Source organism: Natator depressus, chromosome 28 (genome assembly GCF_965152275.1).
Source record: "Natator depressus isolate rNatDep1 chromosome 28, rNatDep2.hap1, whole genome shotgun sequence".
Taxonomy (NCBI): Eukaryota; Metazoa; Chordata; order Testudines; family Cheloniidae; genus Natator; species Natator depressus.
This window is the reverse complement of record NC_134261.1, coordinates 12,797,009-12,815,897: the sequence shown is the minus strand read 5'-3', so window position 1 is coordinate 12,815,897 and position 18,889 is coordinate 12,797,009. Positions and strand designations below refer to the sequence as shown.

General features: G+C 49.8%; 2 protein-coding genes across 2 annotated transcripts in view; both read right to left on the bottom strand.

The window, feature by feature from the left end:
• LOC141978938 (uncharacterized) overlaps positions 1 to 201 on the bottom strand; it is a 38,886-nt gene extending 38,685 nt beyond the window's left edge. The window contains exon 1 of the mRNA XM_074941339.1: positions 7 to 201. The gene's annotated coding sequence lies outside the window, so the exon portion shown is untranslated. The remainder of the gene's footprint in view (positions 1 to 6) is intronic.
• Positions 202 to 3,113: 2,912 nt separating this feature from the next.
• On the bottom strand, positions 3,114 to 5,024 carry LOC141978928 (uncharacterized). Its single transcript, XM_074941322.1, has 2 exons — positions 4,193 to 5,024; positions 3,114 to 3,605 (listed from the first exon to the last, which is right to left on the bottom strand). The coding sequence occupies exons 1-2, from the start codon at positions 4,859 to 4,861 to the stop codon at positions 3,558 to 3,560; spliced, it is 717 nt and encodes a 238-aa protein (XP_074797423.1). The 5' UTR covers positions 4,862 to 5,024; the 3' UTR covers positions 3,114 to 3,557.
• Positions 5,025 to 18,889: the final 13,865 nt, after the last annotated feature.

The window sequence follows — 18,889 nt, the reverse complement described above, 5'->3', positions numbered from 1 at the left end:
CCTTACCTGTGCAGGCAGCTCTTGGGAGCACTTCTTTCTCAGAGCCCTGGAGGTCTGGGACCCACGGCTCTTCCCCTCCTTCCAGCTGTGAGATCACATCAGGTTTGGAAACTGGAAACCCTACTCAAGGCAAAGAAAACAACGGAGGTCAATGGAATTTGTGTGATACTTGTCACAAAGAATATACCATGGTTTTAACCCAAGCTAGTTTTTTAAGCAGTAACATCCCAAGGCCAGCTTCCTTGGCTCAAAGTGGCAGGAGAGTTATTATAAATCATATTCATTACCTTAGTGCCTAAGGGCCAACTAACCGTGGGTCTCCATTGTGCTAGGCAAAGTACAAACAGAGAATAGTAGATGGCCCATGCCCTGAAGAATTTACAATCTAAATAGACAAGACAGACACAGAATGGGGGAGGGGGTAGAACCCATGTTAGAATATAGATATTGAGGCCTGCCTGTAAAGCCTACACTTTAAGAACTTAGGTGTATTTTTATCACTCAGGGTATGTCTACACTACGAAATTAGGTTGAATTTATAGAAGTCGGTTTTGTAGAAAGCAGTTTTATACAGCTGATTGTGTGTGTCCCCACACAAGTGTTCTAAGTGCATGTAGTCGGTGGAGTGTGTCCACAGTACCGAGGCAACTGTCGACTTCCGGAGCGTTGCACTGTGGGTGGCTATCCCGCAGTCTCCGCCACACATTTGTATTCTGGGTAGAAATCCCTGTGCCTGATGGGGCTAAAACATTGTCGCGGGTGGTTGTGGGTACATATCATCAAGCCCCAGTTCCCTCCCTCCCTCCATGAAAGCAAGGGCAGACAATCGTTTTGCGCCTTTTTTCTTGAGTTACCTGTGCAGACGCCATACCACGGCAAGCATGGAGCCCGCTCAGCTCACCGTCACCGTATGTCTCCTGGGTGCTGGCAGATGTGGTACTGCATTGCTACACAGCAGCAAATTGCCTTTTGGCAGCAGACAGTGCAGTATGCCTGGTAGCCGTCATCAACATAGTCCTGGGTGCTCTTTTAACCGGGCGCCTGGGCAAACATGGGAGTGGCTCAGCCAGGTCATTTCCCTTGTTTCGTCTCGTGGCGATTGAGTCCTACCGGCAGTGCGCTGTCTTTTAACCTCCAGCCAGCAGAAGATGATGGCTAGTCGTCATGCTGCACCGTCTTCTGCCGAGCACCCAGGAGATGACGATGGCGAGCCGTCGTATTGCACAGTCTGCTGCCAGCAAGATGTATAAAGATAGATGAAGTGGCTCAAAACAAGAAATAGACCAGATTTGTTTTGTATTCATTTTCTCCTCCCTCCCTCCTTCCCTCTGTGAAATCAACGGCCTGCTAAACCCAGCTTTGAGTTCTATCCTTCAGGTTTTGAGTTCTATCCTTGAGGGGGCCATTCAGTTTCTCGCAAAGCCACCCCCTTTGTTGATTTTAATTCCCTGTAAGCCAACCCTGTAAGCCATGTCATCAGTCGCCCCTCCCTCCGTCAGGGCAACGGCAGACAATCGTTCCGCACCTTTTTTCTGGGCAGATGCCATACCACGGCAAGCATGCAGCCCGCTCAGATCACTTTGGCAATTAGGAGCACATTAAACACCACGCGCATTATCCAACAATATATGCAGCACCAAAACCTGGCAAAGCGATACCGGGCGAGTAGGCGACGTCAGCGTGGTGACGTGAGTGATGAGGACATGGACACAGACTTCTCTCAAAGCACGGGCCCTGGCAATGTGGGCATCATGGTGCTAATGGGGCAGGTTCATGCGGTGGAATGCCGATTCTGGGCTCAGGAAACAAGCACAGACTGGTGGGACCGCATAGCGTTGCGGGTCTGGGATGATTCCCAGTGGTTGCGAAACTTTCGCATGCGTAAGAAACTTTGTGACTTGCTTTCCCCTGCCCTGAGGCGCAAGAATACCAAGATGAGAGCAGCCCTCACAGTTGAGAAGCGAGTGGCAATAGCCCTGTGGAAGCTTGCAAAGCCAGACAGCTACCGGTCCGTCGGGAATCAATTTGGAGTGGGCAAATCTACTGTGGGGGCTGCTGTGATGCAAGTAGCCAACGCAATCAAAGATCTGCTGATATCAAGGGTAGTGACCCTGGGAACTGTGCAGGTCATAGTGGATGGCTTTGCTGCAATGGGATTCCCTAACTGTGGTGGGGCCGTAGACGGAACCCATATCCCTATCTTGGCACCAGAGCACGAAGCCGGCGAGTACATAAACCGCAAGGGGTACTTTTCAATAGTGCTGCAAGCACTGGTGGATCACAAGGGACGTTTCACCAACATCAACGTGGGATGGCCGGGAAAGGTACATGACGCTCGCATCTTCAGGAACTCTGGTCTGTTTCAAAAGCTGCAGGAAGGGACTTTATTCCCAGACCAGAAAATAACTGTTGGGGATGTTGAAATGCCTATAGTTATCCTTGGGGACCCAGCCTACCCCTTAATGCCATGGCTCATGAAGCCGTACACGGCAGCCTGGACAGCAGTCAGGAGCTGTTCAACTACAGGCTGAGCAAATGCAGAATGGTGGTAGAATGTGCATTTGGACGTTTAAAGGCGCGCTGGCGCAGTTTACTGACTCGGTTAAACCTCAGCGAAACCAATATTCCCACTGTTATTACTGCTTGCTGTGCGTTCCACAATATCTGTGAGAGTAAGGGGGAGACGTTTATGGCAGGGTGGGAGGTTGAGGCAAATTGCCTGGCTGCTGGTTTCGCACAGCCAGACACCAGGGCGGTTAGAAGAGCACAGGAGGGCGCGGTGCGCATCAGAGAAGCTTTGAAAACCAGTTTCATGACTGGACAGGCTACGGTGTGAAAGTTCTGTTTGTTTCTCCTTGATGAAACCCCCCGCCCCTTGGTTCACTCTACTTCCCTGTAAGCTAACCACCCTCCCCTCCTCCCTTCAATCACCGCTTGCAGAGGCAATAAAGTCATTGTTGCTTCACATTCATGCATTCTTTATTCATTCATCACACAAATAGGGGGATAACTACCAAGGTAGCCCAGGAGGGGTGGTGGAGGAGAGAAGCACCAGGAGGGGTGGTGGAGGAGGGAAGGACAAGGCCACACAGCACTTTAAAAGTTTAAAACTTTAAAACTTATTGAATGCCAGCCTTCTGTTGCTTGGGCCTGGAGGCCCCCCCACCACGTTCTTGGGCGTCTGGGTGAGGAGGCTATGGAACTTGGGGAGGAGGGCAGTTGGTTACACAGGGGCTGCAGCGGCGGTCTGTGCTCCTGCTGCCTTTCCTGCAGCTCAACCGTACGCTGGAGTATATTGGTTTGATCCTCCAGCAGCCTCAGCATTGAATCCTGCCTCCTCTCATCACGCTGCCACCACCTTTGAGCTTCAGCCCTCTCTTCAGCCCACCACTTACTCTCTTCAGCCCACCACCTCTCCTCCCGGTCATACTGTGCTTTCCTGCACTCTGACATTGTCTGCCTCCACGCAGTCATCTGTGCTATGTCAGTGTGGGAGGACAGCATGAGCTCAGAGAACATTTCATCACGAGTGCGTTTTTTTCACCTTCTAATCTTCACTAGCCTCTGCAAAGGAGAAGATCCTGTGATCCTTGAAACACATGCAGCTGGTGGAGAAAAAAAAAAAAAAGAGGCAGTGGTATTTAAAAAGACACATTTTCTAGAACAATGACTACACTCTTTCACGTAAACCTTGCTGGTAACATTACATACACAGCACACGTGCTTTCGTTCCAAGGTCGCATTTTGCCTCCCCCCACCACGTGGCTAGCCCCTCACCCCCCCACCCCCATGGCTAACAGCGGGGAACATTTCTGTTCAGCCACAGGCAAACAGCCCAGCAGGAACGGGTACCTCTGAATGTCCCCTTAAGAAAAGCACCCTATTTCAACCAGGTGACCATGAATGATATCACTCTCCTGAGGATAACACACAGAGATAAAGAACGGATGTTGTTTGAATGCCAGCAAACATACACTGCAATGCTTTGTTCTACAATGATTGCCGAGTACGTGCTACTGGCCTGGTGTGGTAAAGTGTCCTACCATGGTGGGTGGAATAAGGCTGCCCTCCCCAGAAACCTTTTGCAAAGGCTTTGGGAGTACATCCAGGAGAGCTGCAAATGCCAGGGCAAATTAATCATTAAACATGCTTGCTTTTAAACCATGTATAGTATTTTAAAAGGTACACTCACCAGAGGTCCCTTCTCCGCCTGGCGGGTCCAGGAGGCAGCCTTGGGTGGGTTTGGGGGGGGGACTGCCTCCAGGTCCAGGGTGAGAAACAGTTCCTGGCTGTCGGGAAAACCGGTTTCTCCGCTTGCTTGTTGCGAGCTACCTACAACTTCATCATCATCATCTTCCTCGTCCCCAAAACCTGCTTCTGTGTTGCCTCCATCTCCACTGAAGGAGTCAAACAACACGGCTGGGGTAGTGGTGGCTGAACCCCCTAAAATGGCATGCAGCTCATCATAGAAGCGGCATGTTTGGGGCTCTGACCCGGAGCAGCCGTTTACCTCTCTGGTTTTCTGGTAGGCCTGCCTCAGCTCCTTCAGTTTCACGCAGCATTGCTTCGGGTCCCTGTTATGGCCTCTGTCCTTCATGCCCTGGGAGATTTTGACAAATGTTTTGGCATTTCGAAAACTGGAACGGAGTTCTGATAGCACGGATTCCTCTCCCCATACAGCGATCAGATCCCGTACCTCCCGTTCGGTCCATGCGGGAGCTCTTTTGCGATTCTGGGACTCCATCATGGTCACCTCTGCTGATGAGCTCTGGCCAGCGTGGCAAGCTGCAGGTGACCATGCAAACAGGAAACTGAAATTCAAAAGTTTGCAGGCCTTTTCCTGTCTACCTGGCCAGTGCATCTGAGTTGAGAGTGCTGTCCAGAGCGGAAACAAAAACGCACTCTGGGATAGCTCCCGGAGGCCAACACCGTCTAATTGTGTCCCCAGTACCCCAAATGTGACCCGGCAAGGCCGATTTAAGCACTAATCCACTTGTCAGAGGTGGATTAAGGAAATCGATTTTAAGAGCCCTTTAAGTCGAAAAAAAGGGCTTCATCGTGTGGATGGGTGCAGGTTTACATCGATTTAACGCTGCTAAATTTGACCTAAACTCCTAGTGTAGACCAGGGCTCAGCTACTTACAGGGGTATAAAAACAAAGAATCAAAATCACAGTCCGCCTGTTTATGGGCCTTCTCTCACTAGGATAGTCTGAGGCCTTGTTCTTAGGCTAAGGCCTTTGGCTAAGCAGTAGGGGCAGCCATAAGTCTGGAAGTGTATGGTCACATTTTCACATCACAAACCAGTCACATTGAAATAAGGTGGTATTGGGCTGTTAGGAAGCCGATCCTGTCTGGATAGTGCCCATCACCACCAGATAAAGAAATGGATCTTAAGATGGTTAAAGAAAACTTAGTTGGATAGCATCCTGTCTGGCAAGAAATCACTTCATTATCAATGGTTGTGAAACCCCCATTTCTTTATGTTTTATCTTTATGGCCCCCACTTTTCTATTGTTAATCTGCCTGGTTCGCTAATTGTTTCTGTCTGCTGTATAATTAATTTTGCTAGGTGGAAGTTAATTAGTAGGATATAATTGGTTAGAGAATTATGTTACAATATGTTAGGATTGGTTAAGTTAAATTTCAGTGAAATGATCGGTTAAGCTATAGTTGAGAATATTACTATAGAAATTGGGGTCAAACAGGAAGGGGAAGGGAATTTGGAAAGATGCTTGCTAAGGGGGTGGGAACAGGGAATGGGGAACAGGGACACAGGCAAGGCAACGCTCTGTGGTCTCAGAGTTTTGAAGAGGGATACATGGTAAACATTCTGTGGCATCAAAGCTGGGCAGGGGAACACTGGGGAACAGACTCTATGGGTCTGACTGGTGTGAACGGCTTCAGAATATGCTTGCTTGGAAACTAATCCCAATAAACATTGCATTGTCTGCGCTTCAGACTTCTGGTCTTTTGCCACTTGCTGTCTACCTGACAAGAACCAGGGAAGTGGGAGGGTGAATGGAGAGCCCTCTGACAAAACTGACATGACCTGATAACCAAGAGGTAAGCCTTTAAGGAAGGTTTTAATACACTTTGGAACTGATCAGGGATTCCCAAGAGGACTGAGGAGGGGGCGATGGTAAATACACATTTAGATGCTTTTCTCGTTTTATATCTTTTCCCCATCAGGCACACAGGCACACTGTCATGGATCCATAGGATCTGTGCAATGCCCAGGCTTATAAACAGTCTTTGGGGGGTGCCCATTCAGTGCACGAGACCCCCAAGGGGTCCCACTCTTCCACAAGGATGGGCCATGAAGCGTCAACAGCAGAGACTGAGCCTCCGGCTTCAACACTCCTATTTCAACCTGTGAGCTCTGCCCAGCAAGTCCAGCTGAACGACACTCCTCTTCAGAGACTGTTCCTCAATCAATGCACAGAGCAAGTTTTTCCAGTGACACTGGGCAGACTTTTAAAACACAGCAGGGTTTATTAGTCAAGTTAAACACAGCATTGGAAAGTCCTTAGATTAGGACAGAGAAGCAAAGAAGGCAGTATAATCCATACTGGCCAATGCCCTTGAGCCATGCTGCTGTAGAAAACAGTTTGGTTTCCTTTCACTGTGCCTGTCCATTTGTCTTTGCTCCGGCAGAGCTCCCTGCGTCTGCGAGCCCAGTTCTTCCTGCTCCCAAAAACATAACGAGTCCATGTATGCTTCACCCAGCCAAGCAGAGATCCTCCCATGGACATGTAAGAATTATTCCCTTGTCTCTGTCGGGTATTCCATTGATGTAGGATGGTCCCAGCCAGTCCTTAATGACCCATTCATATCACCCCATGACAGCTACGTGACAAAACACCTCATGTCTCCTGCTCTTTATAATCATAGCAATACCAATCACAGAGGGAAACTGAGTTGTCTATTGGCATCATACATGTATCACCAAAATAGCCACCTCTATCACACACACACACTGCTCACAGCCCTTGGAGAGAAAGCAAAGCACAGGAACTGGACTTTAGTCCAGTGAACACCGTGGAAGACAAGCTGCAATCCTCAAACCCTGGTCAAAAAGGAGAGGCATATGGGTCCCTACCCATAGAGAGGGGCTGGCTAGAGATCTGATACCTGAGAGGGCATTCCTTGAGCAGACCATGGAGGCAGGTCAAAAGCTTAGCTACCCCAGAACTGTGACATCGCAAAAGCACATTTTGGGGAATTAGGAAATCTACTGACTCAGGTGTAATAGGAAGGAGAGTTAAACTCCCCCAGTATGTGGAGTAGGCTGGGGAATTAAACACAAAATTTTGGGAGCAACACCCTCCAATTCTTCTGGAAAAGGAGAATGTAAGAAACAAGAACTGGGCCGTGCAACCTCAGGAGGGCCAGGCTCAAAGATCCAAGGAGCCTGGAGGGAAGACCGCTTGTGGCTGCTGCAGATGGGGAGAGGGGGGACAAGACTCTCTCCAAACTCTCACTCCTATTGACCCTGACTCCATTCCTTCCCCACCCCTGCTTTTCCCCTACGCCACCCCCACTCCACCCCTTCCCCGGAGTACTGCAGCAGTGGTCTGGTGCCCTGCACTCACCAGGCGGCAGTAAGTGGAGTAACCCGACCCTAGCCCGCTCCGTGACACCGGTGACTGGGGGCAGTTTCGCCCTACCCTTTGGCTGGGAGCCAGAAGAGCAGAGTGCTGCGGGCTGGGGCCGGGTTATTCCACTTCCCACCGCCCCATGACTGCGGGCTCGGACCTGCCCTGTACTCACCGGGTGGCAGGAAGTGGAGCGACCCGGCCCCAACCCACTCCGCACTGCTGGCTCCTTCTGGAGGGCGGTTCCCTCCTATCCTCCAAGGCTACTTCTGCCCCCCTATGGAGACCTGGTCCAGCACCCTCCCCACCCCCACCAGCAAGGGGGCTATGTAGGGCACCAAAATGGCCAGGGACAGCCCTGATGCTTGATACATAATTATGGACTTCCCAAAGGCCGCATATCAGTTGGGGCAGCGATTGACATTATTGCAATCAGAGAAAAGGAGCAGATATGGTATACTATTACCTTTAAAAAGTGAATAAATTACCTCTCCCAGTTACCATTTTTTCCATTTTGTCAGATCCCCAAGACAATGTAAACTGAAGCAGGGCCTCCCTTTTGACCGCCTCCCTTGCCCCTCCATCTTTGTTTCCAATGGTGTCCATAACTTGTAAGTGTGCACAGTGCTAGACCCTCTTTACTACACTTATCTTACTCTAATCGTTATGTGTATTGATCCTTGCCTATGATATCAATTCTAACTGTCTGTATTAAATCCAGTTTGTGTGTTTCACCAAATTTCATCTTCTCAATTAACTTTGAGTAGCCATGTAGAAGGGCAAGTTGTACCCCACTACGTAATCTTATATCTGTAAAAATTTCCCAGCCTAAACTACCACTGTGACATCATCAACAAAGTGCCCGTTTGAGCCTGGGTCCCTGTGCATAGAGAGGGGGAGGGGGTAATGAGTGGGAGAGGGAGGTCAAGAGATAAAATAATAATATTTGGGGAGAAAAATGTATAGTGAAGTGAAACTGAACAGAAATAAAACTGGAGTGGAGGCTCTAAAGCAACATGGCCTGGGTAGGCATTCGGGGTTAAAGGTCTGGATCCCCCACAGCTCTACATCCCCAAACCTCTCCTCCCTCCCACTGACCCACCCAGCCCACTTCCTAGGGGCCCTTCATCCACACTCCAATCCTCTTCTTCCCATTATTCTCAGCCATCCCCACCTCCCAGCACCTTGGGAGTTTCTTGTGTTCTCTCCTTATCTCTCACTACCTCATCCCTCCCTGCTGCTTCTTAGCTCTAACCATGCACACACCCTGTTCTGGTACTCCAGAATTATCTACTCTCCCCCCACATCTCCTTCTCTACCATGGCTCTGTACTCCTTCACACATGCGGTCCTGAATGACAACATTATACGCTGTCCTATCAAAAGAGGAGCTCATCTGATGGTCACACAAGCCACGCATGAGTCATACACCTATTTACTTAATTTAGAATTCTACAGGGGGCATATTTTCCTCTTAAAATGAGGAAAGCTACAGTTATTAATAAAAAGAAAAAAGAAAAGGAGTACTTGTGGCACCTTAGAGACTAACCAGTTTATTTGAGCATGAGCTTTCGTGAGCTACAGCTCACTTCATCGGATGCATAGCATATTGTGGAAACTGCAGAAGACATTATATACACACACAGACCATGAAACAAAACTTCCTCCCACCCCACTGTCCTGCTCGTAACAGCTTATCTAAAGTGATCATCAAGGAGGGCCATTTCCAGCACAAATCCAGGTTTTCTCACCCTTCCCCCCCCCCCCCACAGACACACATACAAACTCACTCTCCTGCTGGTAATAGCCCATCCCTCTTTGAAACCTCTCTTTATAATGCGCATGATAATCAAGGTGGGTCATTTCCAGCACTAATCCAGGTTTTCTCACCACCACCACCCCCCCACACACACACCCCCCTCCAAAAACCACACACACAAACTCACTCTCCTGCTGGCAATAGCTCATCTTACAATGTGCACAGCAATAATCCAAGTTTAACCAGAACGTCTTGGGGGGGGGAGGGTTTGTAGGAAAAAAAAAACAAGGGGAGACAGGACATAAGAGAATTATTACAATGTAGGCCTGGAAGGGATCTTGAGGGGTCGCCTACTCAAGCCTCCTGTGCTGAGGCAGGACCAAGTATCCCTAGACATTCCCAGACTGGTCTACCTCTAACCTGGTCTTCAAAACCTCCAGTGAAGGAAATGTCACAACCTCCCTTGGAAGCCAATGCAAGGCAAACACAGACCAGAACAAGGCTGTGCACACACACGCTGGGCTTGGGGTTCAGGGGAGAGGCAAGAATTCAAACAATCTGGATTCAGATCCCAGTTTTGCCCCAAATGCTCTAAGAAAAATTGAGCAAATTACTTCAGCTCTCTGAGCATCAGTTTCCCCATCTGTAAAAGGGAGAGTAGCCGCCCACCATTTCCCGATGTAGCCTTTGGGGTTTTGTGGCAAGGCCCCTCGGTCGCTGTGGGCACGTCTACACTGCAGGTGGGCACCGCGGCCGGCCCGTGCCCGCGGACAGGGGCTCGCAGGGCTCAGGCTGCGGGGCTGTGGAATGGGGGTGTCGATGGTCCGGCTTGGGCTGCAGCCCAAGGCCCGGCCCCCTCCCACCGCGCAGGGGCCTCCAGCCCGAGCCCGGACCCCTACCCTGCCACGAACCAGCCCCTTCGCCCGGGGCGCCCGAGCCGGCGGCATGGGCCAGCGGCGGGTGTCGAATGGCAGGTGGGGAGACCCGGGGTGTCTGCGCAGCCCCTGTCCCAAGGGGGCCCCGATCTCGGTCAGGGTCTGCGCAGAGCTCAGCACGACAGGGGCCCGACCTCAGCCGGGGGCTCCGCGTTACCGGATCTTGTTGGGGGCCCTGCAGCCCCTGGGGGGGGGTCACCCGGGCTGCTGCTCGCTGCTGTGGGGAGAGAAAGGGGGCAGGGCGGGAGCGGGGGGGGGGTCCCGAGGAGGGGGCAGCGGTAAATCCGAGGGGATCTCAGCGCCCCCCTTTCCCTCCCCGCTCCCCGGGGGCCCCGGCTCCCCCCCCGGCCACGTCCGGGCTGCGCCGAGATTTCCCCCGGTCTCCCCCCGCTCGGCCCCCCCGGGGGCAGATCCCGGCGCTGCGGGAGGCCGGGTCCCCCCCCCCGGACACGGGGCAGAGTCACGGCCCGGCCCGGCCCCGCCCCGGGGCTCGCTCCGGTACCTGGAGGCTGCAGCGCCGCAGCGGGGGGGGCGGGCGGAGCCCGGGGCGGCCCCAGGGCGGCTCCGGCGGGAGCGGGTCCCGGGCCGGGCACGGGGGGGTTAACGAAGGTCTCGCGCCCCCCCCCCCGCCGCGGTCTGCGCATGCCCAGAGCTCCAACGGCCCCAACCGCTCCCCGGCCCCGCGCGAGCCCAGCCCGGCTCCGCCTCCCCCCTCCGACGTCACTTCCGCTCCCGGGAGAGTCAGGCACTACATCTGCGAGCCTGCCCCGGGGGCCGCTTCCGCCTCCTCCGTCCCAGGGCAGGGCAGGGCAGGGCGAGCCCCGGGGTCAGCCTGACCCCGCCCCGCCGGCGCCTTCCCGCGCCTCAGGCGAACTCTCGTGTCCGCGCGTCCCGCCGGCTGGGGATTGAACCAACCGCCCCCCGGCCCCGCCCCCGCGTCCAACCGCCCGGCCCCGCCCCCTCCGCATCCCGGCCCCGCCCCTGCCTGGTTTTAAATGGGGAGATGGATAAACACAGGTATGACTGAACCTGGTGGGATGAGGATACTCAATGGGACCCGGTTCAGAGGAGCAGCCGTGTCAGTCTGTGTTCGCAAAAAGAAAAGGAGGACTTGTGGCACCTTAGAGACGAACCAATTTATTTGAGCATGAGCTTTCGTGAGCTACAGCTCACTTCATCGGATGCATCCTGTGGAAAGTGTAGAAGATCTTATTATATACACACAAAGCATGAAAAAATGGGGTTTTTATCATGCACACGGTAAGGAGCGTGATCGGGTAAGGTGAGCTATTACCAGCAGGAGAGCGGGGGGCGGGGGGAGAAAACCCTTTGCAGCGATAATCAAGGTGGGCCATTTCCAGCAGTTAACAAGAACGTCTGAGGAACAGTGGGGGGGGGGGGGGGAAATAAACATGGGGAAATAGTTTTACTTTGTGTAATGACTCATCCGCTCCCAGTCTCTATTTAAACCTAAGTTAATTGTATCCAGTTTCCAAATTAATTCCAATTCAGCAGTCTCTCGTTGGAGTCTGGTTTTGAAGTCTTTTTGTTGTAATATTGCGACTTCTAGGTCACAGATCCAGTGACCAGAGAGATTGAAGTGTTCTCCGACTGGTTTATGAATGTTATAATTCTTGACATCTGATTTGTGTCCATTTATTCTTTTACGTAGAGACTGTTCGGTTTGACCAATGTACATGGCAGAGGGGCATTGCTGGCACATGATGGCATATATCACATTGGTGGATGTGCAGGTGAACGAGCCTCTGATAGTGTGGCTGATGTGATTAGGCCCTATGATGGTGTCCCCTGAATAGATATGTGGATATAAGGAGATTAGAGAGGCTATAAAATAGAGAATTCAATAATTGGGGATTTCAACTGTCCCCACATTTACTGGGTACATGTCCCCTCAGGACAGGATGCAGAGATGAAATTTTTAGGAACCATTAATGGCTGCATAAGCTAGTCCTGGAACCTATAAGGGGAAAGGCAAATCTTGATTTAGTCCTAAATGGCACAATGGATCAGATCCAAGAGGGGAATGCAGCTGAACCACTTGGTAATAGAGACCATAATGTAATTAAATGGAATGTCCTTGTGAGGGGGGAGATACCAAAGAAGCCCAATGTGGGAGCATTTAACTTCAGAAAGGGGAACTACACCAAATTGAGAGAGCTGGTTACAGGGAAATTAAAAGAAACCCTCACAAAAGTGAAATACCTGCAAACTGCATGGAAACTTTTAAAAAACTCCATAATAGAAGCTCAAAATGAATGTGTATCCCGAAAGGGGGGAAAAACAGTAACAGGATTAAAAAATACCACCACGGCTAAGGCAGTTAAAGGCAAAAAAGGCATCCTTAAAAAATTGGAAGTCAAACCCTACTTAGGAATATAGAAAGGAGTGTAAACTCGGCAAATCAAGTGTAAAAGTATACTTGGGCAGGCCAAAAAAAGAATGAGAGCAACTAGCAAAAGTCACTGAAACTAACACCAATTTTTTGAAGTACATCAGCATCAGGAAGCCTGCCAGTCAATCAGTGGGCCCGCTGGATGATTGAGGTGCTGAACAAGCTCACAATGAAGCCAAGGCTATTGCAGGGTAGCTGAATGAATCATTTGCATCAGTCTTCACTGCAGAGGAGGTGGGGGACTTTCCTACACCTAAGCTGTTCTTTGTAGCTGGCAAATCTGAGGAAAACTCCCAGAGTGAGGTGCTGATAGAGGAGGTTTTGGAACAAATTGATAATTTAAACATTAATTAGTCACCAGAACTAGATGGTATTGACCTAATAATACTGAAGGGACTCGTCTATGAAAAGTGCATATGAGACAGGAAAGTTTCCTACAGTGGGGGAAGGAACAAAGGTGCTCTGCCACAGAACCTTTGGCACAGGATTGCCGATTACCTCCGGGAAACTTTCCTGGAGATCTCTCTGGAGGATTCCCGTGAGATCTTGGTGTGCATCAACACCCTGTTGCACCGTACCGATTAGCTACACAGGGAAACGTCCAGCTCACAGACACACAGCCAGCCTCCCACATTTCTAAACCCTGAACCCACCTCCGCACTACACAGGCCACAGCCACTTACCAGGCGTTTCCTCTTCTGCTTCTTGCTCCCTGGAGAGCAACTGCTGAGACTGGCTAGACACCTCTGGAGTGGAGAACAGTTCCAGGCTTCCTGCCCCACCGGGCGACTCCGCGAGGAGCTGCACATCCTCATCTGACTCCACCTCTTCATCCAAGACTTCATCGTCTGGGTTAAGTCCCCTTTCTGCCGCTTCTGTGCCCTCCGAAGTATCCACAGGCCTCTTCATGATGGAGGTGGGTTCGCCACCGAGGACAGCATCCAGCTCCTTATAGAACCGGCAGGTCTTAGGTGCAGCACCAGCGTGACGGGTTGCCTCCCTCGCCTTATGGTACGCCTGCCTCAGCTCCTTTATCTATGCTCTGCACTGCAGTGTGTCCTTATCATAACCCTTTTCACACAAGCCTAGAGAAATCTGCCAGTAGGTATCCCAATCCCTATGGCTCAAGAGCAGCTGGAACTGCACAGCCTCCTCTCCCCATACATTGAGCAGATACAACAGCTCCGCAGTGGTCCAGGCGGGGCAGCGTTTGCTGCAATAATCCGCCATGGCCACCTGGGAAGAAGTGATGAGACCTCTCCACACTGAGCAAAGAGGAAACAGAAGTTCAAAAATTCCTGGGGCTTCTAAGAGGGAGGGACAGATGGTTGTTTACCTGGCTACAGGGCAGTGGAGTTCAAACCGCTGACCAGAGCGGTCAGGATGGGCATTGTGGGACACCTCCTGAAAGTCAACTAAAGCGATGAAACAAAGCGTGGTGTCTACACTTGCAGTTTGTTGACAAAAACGTAGAGGAAAAAGACATAAATCTTTCTTGAAGGTGGATGTATTTTGTCGCCAAAACCAGGCATTTTCCCTGACAAAAGTCGCCTTGCAGTGTGTATGCACTCACTGGTTGGGTCGACATAGAGCAGTTTTGGCGACAAAACTTGGGAGTGTAGGCAAGGCCTAAGCAAACAATGCATAGACATGAGACTTGCCCACGTGACTCCAAACCCCATCTTGTTACTTGTAATTTTCTGCAAACTAGAACAATGGGTTTCCTTTCATTTGGCAGAAGCTATAGAAGACCCTGGAAACATCTCTATTTCGCCTCTTTCCTGCTCAAACCTCTGGAGTATGAACTTATACTAATGGGAGTATTCTCACTAAGGGCCTGAGGACCTTCCAATGATTTGGAAGCAACCAGAGACTTGACTTAAGCCATCAGTTTATCCCATCACAGTTACAAGCCTAATCCAAGAATGTTGCAATTATTTATGACAGGTTTCAGAGTAACAGCCGTGTTAGTCTGTACTCGCAAAAAGAACAGGAGGACTTGTGGCACCTTAGAGACTAACCAATTTATTTGAGCATAAGCTTTCGTGAGCTACAGCTCACTTCATCGGATGCATACTGTGGAAACTGCAGAAGACATTATATACACAGAGACCATGAAACGATACCTCCTCCCATCCCACTCTCCTGCTGGTAATAGCTTATCTAAAGTGATCACTCTCCTTACAATGTGTATGATAATCAAGGTGGGCCATTTCCAGCACAAATCCAGGTTTTCTCACACCCCCCACCCCCATACACACACAAACTCACTCTCCTACTGGCAACAGCTCATCCAAACTGACTCGGCTCATCTGGGGCAGGGGGGAGGAAAAAACAAGGGGAAATAGGCTACCTTGCATAATGACTTAGCCACTCCCAGTCTCTATTTAAGCCTAAATTAATAGTATCCAATTTGCAAATGAATTCCAATTCAGCAGTTTCTCGCTGGAGTCTGGATTTGAAGTTTTTTTGTTGTAAGATAGCGACCTTCATATCTGTAATTGCGTGACCAGAGAGATTGAAGTGTTCTCCGACTGGTTTTTGAATGTTATAATTCTTGACATCTGATTTGTGTCCATTTATTCTTTTACGTAGAGACTGTCCAGTTTGACCAATGTACATGGCAGAGGGGCATTGCTGGCACATGATGGCATATATCACATTGGTGGATGTGCAGGTGAACGAGCCTCTGATAGTGTGGCTGATGTTATTAGGCCCTGTGATGGTGTCCCCTGAATAGATATGTGGGCACAGTTGGCAACGGGCTTTGTTGCAAGGATAGGTTCCTGGGTTAGTGGTTCTGTTGTGTGGTTGTTGGTGAGTATTTGCTTCAGGTTGGGGGGCTGTCTGTAGGCAAGGACTGGCCTGTCTCCCAAGATTTGTGAGAGTGTTGGGTCATCCTTCAGGATAGATTGTAGATCCTTAATAATGCGTTGGAGGGGTTTTAGTTGGGGGCTGAAGGTGACGGCTTGTGGCGTTCTGTTATTTTCTTTGTTAGGCCTGTCCTGTAGTAGGTGACTTCTGGGAACTCTTCTGGCTCTATCAATCTCTTTCTTCACTTCCGCAGGTGGGTATTGTAGTTGTAAGAATGCTTGATAGAGATCTTGTAGGTGTTTGTCTCTGTCTGAGGGGTTGGAGCAAATGCGGTTGTATCGCAGAGCTTGGCTGTAGACAATGGATCGTGTGGTGTGGTCAGGGTGAAAGCTGGAGGCATGTAGGTAGGAATAGCAGTCAGTAGTTATCCGGTATAGGGTGGTGTTTATGTGACCATCGCTTATTAGCACCGTAGTGTCCAGGAAGTGGATCTCTTGTGTGGACTGGACCAGGCTGAGGTTGATGGTGGGATGGAAATTGTTGAAATCATGGTGGAATTCCTCAAGGGCTTCTTTTCCATGGGTCCAGATGATGAAGATGTCATCAATATAGCGCGAGTAGGGGCGTTAGGGGACGAGAGCTGAGGAAGCGGTGTTCTAAATCAGCCATAAAAATGTTGGCATACTGTGGGGCCATGCGGGTACCCATAGCAGTGCCGCTGATCTGAAGGTATACATTGTCCCCAAATGTAAAATAGTTATGGGTAAGGACAAAGTCACAAAGTTCAGCCACCAGGTTAGCCGTGACATTATCGGGGATAGTGTTCTTGACGGCTTGTAGTCCATTTTTGTGTGGAATGTTGGTGTAGAGGGCTTCGACAACCATAGTGGCCAGGATGGTGTTATCAGGAAGATCACCGATGGATTGTAGTTTCCTCAGGAAGTCAGTGGTGTCTCGAAGGTAGCTGGGAGTGCTGGTAGCATAGGGCCTGAGGAGGGAGTCTACATAGCCAGACAATCCTGCTGTCAGGGTGCCAATGCCTGAGATGATGGGGCGCCCAGGATTTCCAGGTTTATGGATCTTGGGTAGTAGATAGAATATCCCAGGTCGGGGTTCCAGGGGTGTGTCTGTGCGGATTTGTTCTTGTGCTTTTTCACGGAGTTTCTTGAGCAAATGCTGTAGTTGCTTTTGGTAACCCTCAGAGGTAATGGCTTGTAGAAAGTGGTGTTGGAGAGCTGCCGAGCAGCCTCTTGTTCATATTCCGACCTATTCATGATGACGACAGCACCTCCTTTGTCAGCCTTTTTGATTATGATGTCAGAGTTGTTTCTGAGGCTGTGGATGGCATTGTGTTCTGCACGGCTGAGGTTATGGGGCAAGTGATGCTGCTTTTCCACAATTTCAGCCCGTGCACGTCGGCGGAAGCACTCTATGTAGAAGTCCAGTCTGCTGTTTCGACCTTCAGGAGGAGTCCACCTAGAATCCTTCTTTTTGTAATGTTGGTAAGGAGGCCTCTGTGGATTAGTATGTTGTTCAGAGGTATTTTGGAAATATTCCTTGAGTCAGAGACGTTGAAAATAGGATTCTAGGTCACCACAGAACTGTATCATGTTCGTGGGGGTGGAGGGGCAGAAGGAGAGGCCCCGAGATAGGACAGCTGCTTCTGCTGGGCTGAGAGTATAGTTGGATAGGTTAACAATATTGCTGGGTGGGTTGAGGGAACCATTGCTGTGGCCCCTTGTAGCATGTAGTAGTTTAGAAAGTTTAGTGTCCTTTTTCTTTTGTAGAGAAGCAAAGTGTGCGTTGTAAATGGCTTGTCTAGTTTTAGTAAATTCCAGCCACGAGGAAGTTTGTGTGGAAGGTTGGTTTTTTATGAGAGTATCCAGTTTTGAGAGCTCATTCAAATCAGATGTCAAGAATTATAACATTCATAAACCAGTCGGAGAACACTTCAATCTCTCTGGTCACGCAATTACAGATATGAAGGTCGCTATCTTACAACAAAAAAACTTCAAATCCAGACTCCAGCGAGAAACTGCTGAATTGGAATTCATTTGCAAATTGGATACTATTAATTTAGGCTTAAATAGAGACTGGGAGTGGCTAAGTCATTATGCAAGGTAGCCTATTTCCCCTTGTTTTTTCCTCCCCCCTGCCCCAGATGAGCTGAGTCAGTTTGGATGAGCTGTTGCCAGTAGGAGAGTGAGTTTGTGTGTGTATGGGGGTGGGGGGGGGTGAGAAAACCTGGATTTGTGCTGGAAATGGCCCACCTTGATTATCATACACATTGTAAGGAGAGTGATCACTTTAGATAAGCTGTTACCAGCAGAAGAGTGGGGTGGGAGGAGGTATTGTTTCATGGTCTCTGTGTATATAATGTCTTCTGCAGTTTCCACAGTATGCATCCGATGAAGTGAGCTGTAGCTCACGAAAGCTTATGCTCAAATAAATTGGTTAGTCTCTAAGGTGCCACAAGTCCTCCTTTTCTTTTTGCAATTATTTATGTATTTGATTCTTTTAACCAGGTTTAACTTTCATCTCTTTCTTTTTTTTTACAAATAAACCTTTAGATTTGAGATACTAAAGCACTGGCAACAGCGTGATTATTGGGTTAGATCTGAGTTATATATTGACCTGGGGGTGTGGCTTGTCCTTTGGAATCCAAAACACCCTTTGCTTGATGAAATTGGTTTTAAATAACCACTCATCATTAAGTTTAGTGTTTTTGGTGCTACAAAGACTGGAGTACCTATGGAAACTGCTTTTCTGACTTCTTGTTAGCCAGTGTGGCAAAACAGAAGTTTACATTTCTTGCTGGTCTGGTATATCTTATGGGAGAATAACCACCAGTTTTGGTGTGTGTCTGCCCTATTTCTGAGCAGTTTGTCCTGAATTTGGTATCCTCAGTTGTGACTGAGACCCGGTGACAAGCGGCTCTGCGCGCTGCCCCTCCCTGCAGGCACCACCCCCGCAACTCCCGCTGGCCACAGTTCCCGGCCAATGGGAGCTGCGGAGTGGGCGCTCTGGGCAGGAGCAGTGCGCCAAGATCCCCTGGCCATCCCTGCACCTAGGAGACAGAGGAGATTGAGGCCAATACTGGGAGACTTCCAGCCACTATGGCAGGGTTGACAACCCTAGTTGTTACCCAGGCCCTAGAGGTTGTTACTCCTGAAGATATCTCCTAGCTAATCCTAACAGAGAGAAGTACTGTCTCTAGCAATGCAGATGTGGAGGAAATAGAAGTGTTTTTGTTGTTGTTGTTAAACACACCCTTTGTAATGCTTCCAATGTGTATAAAATGAAATGAGTGTTTAATGTGGGACAGCTGCAGAAAGCTTATGCTTTTTGAATAAACCCCCCACATCTTGTACC

Excerpts from the sequence above, each read along its gene's own strand:
- LOC141978928 (XM_074941322.1), bottom strand. The coding sequence starts at position 4,861 with ATGCACTGGCCAGGTAGACAGGAAAAGGCCTGCAAACTTTTGAATTTC. Across the intron at positions 3,606-4,192 it reads AGGCGGAGAAGGGACCTCTG|CTGCATGTGTTTCAAGGATC; the intron begins GTGAGTGTACCT and ends TTTCTCCACCAG.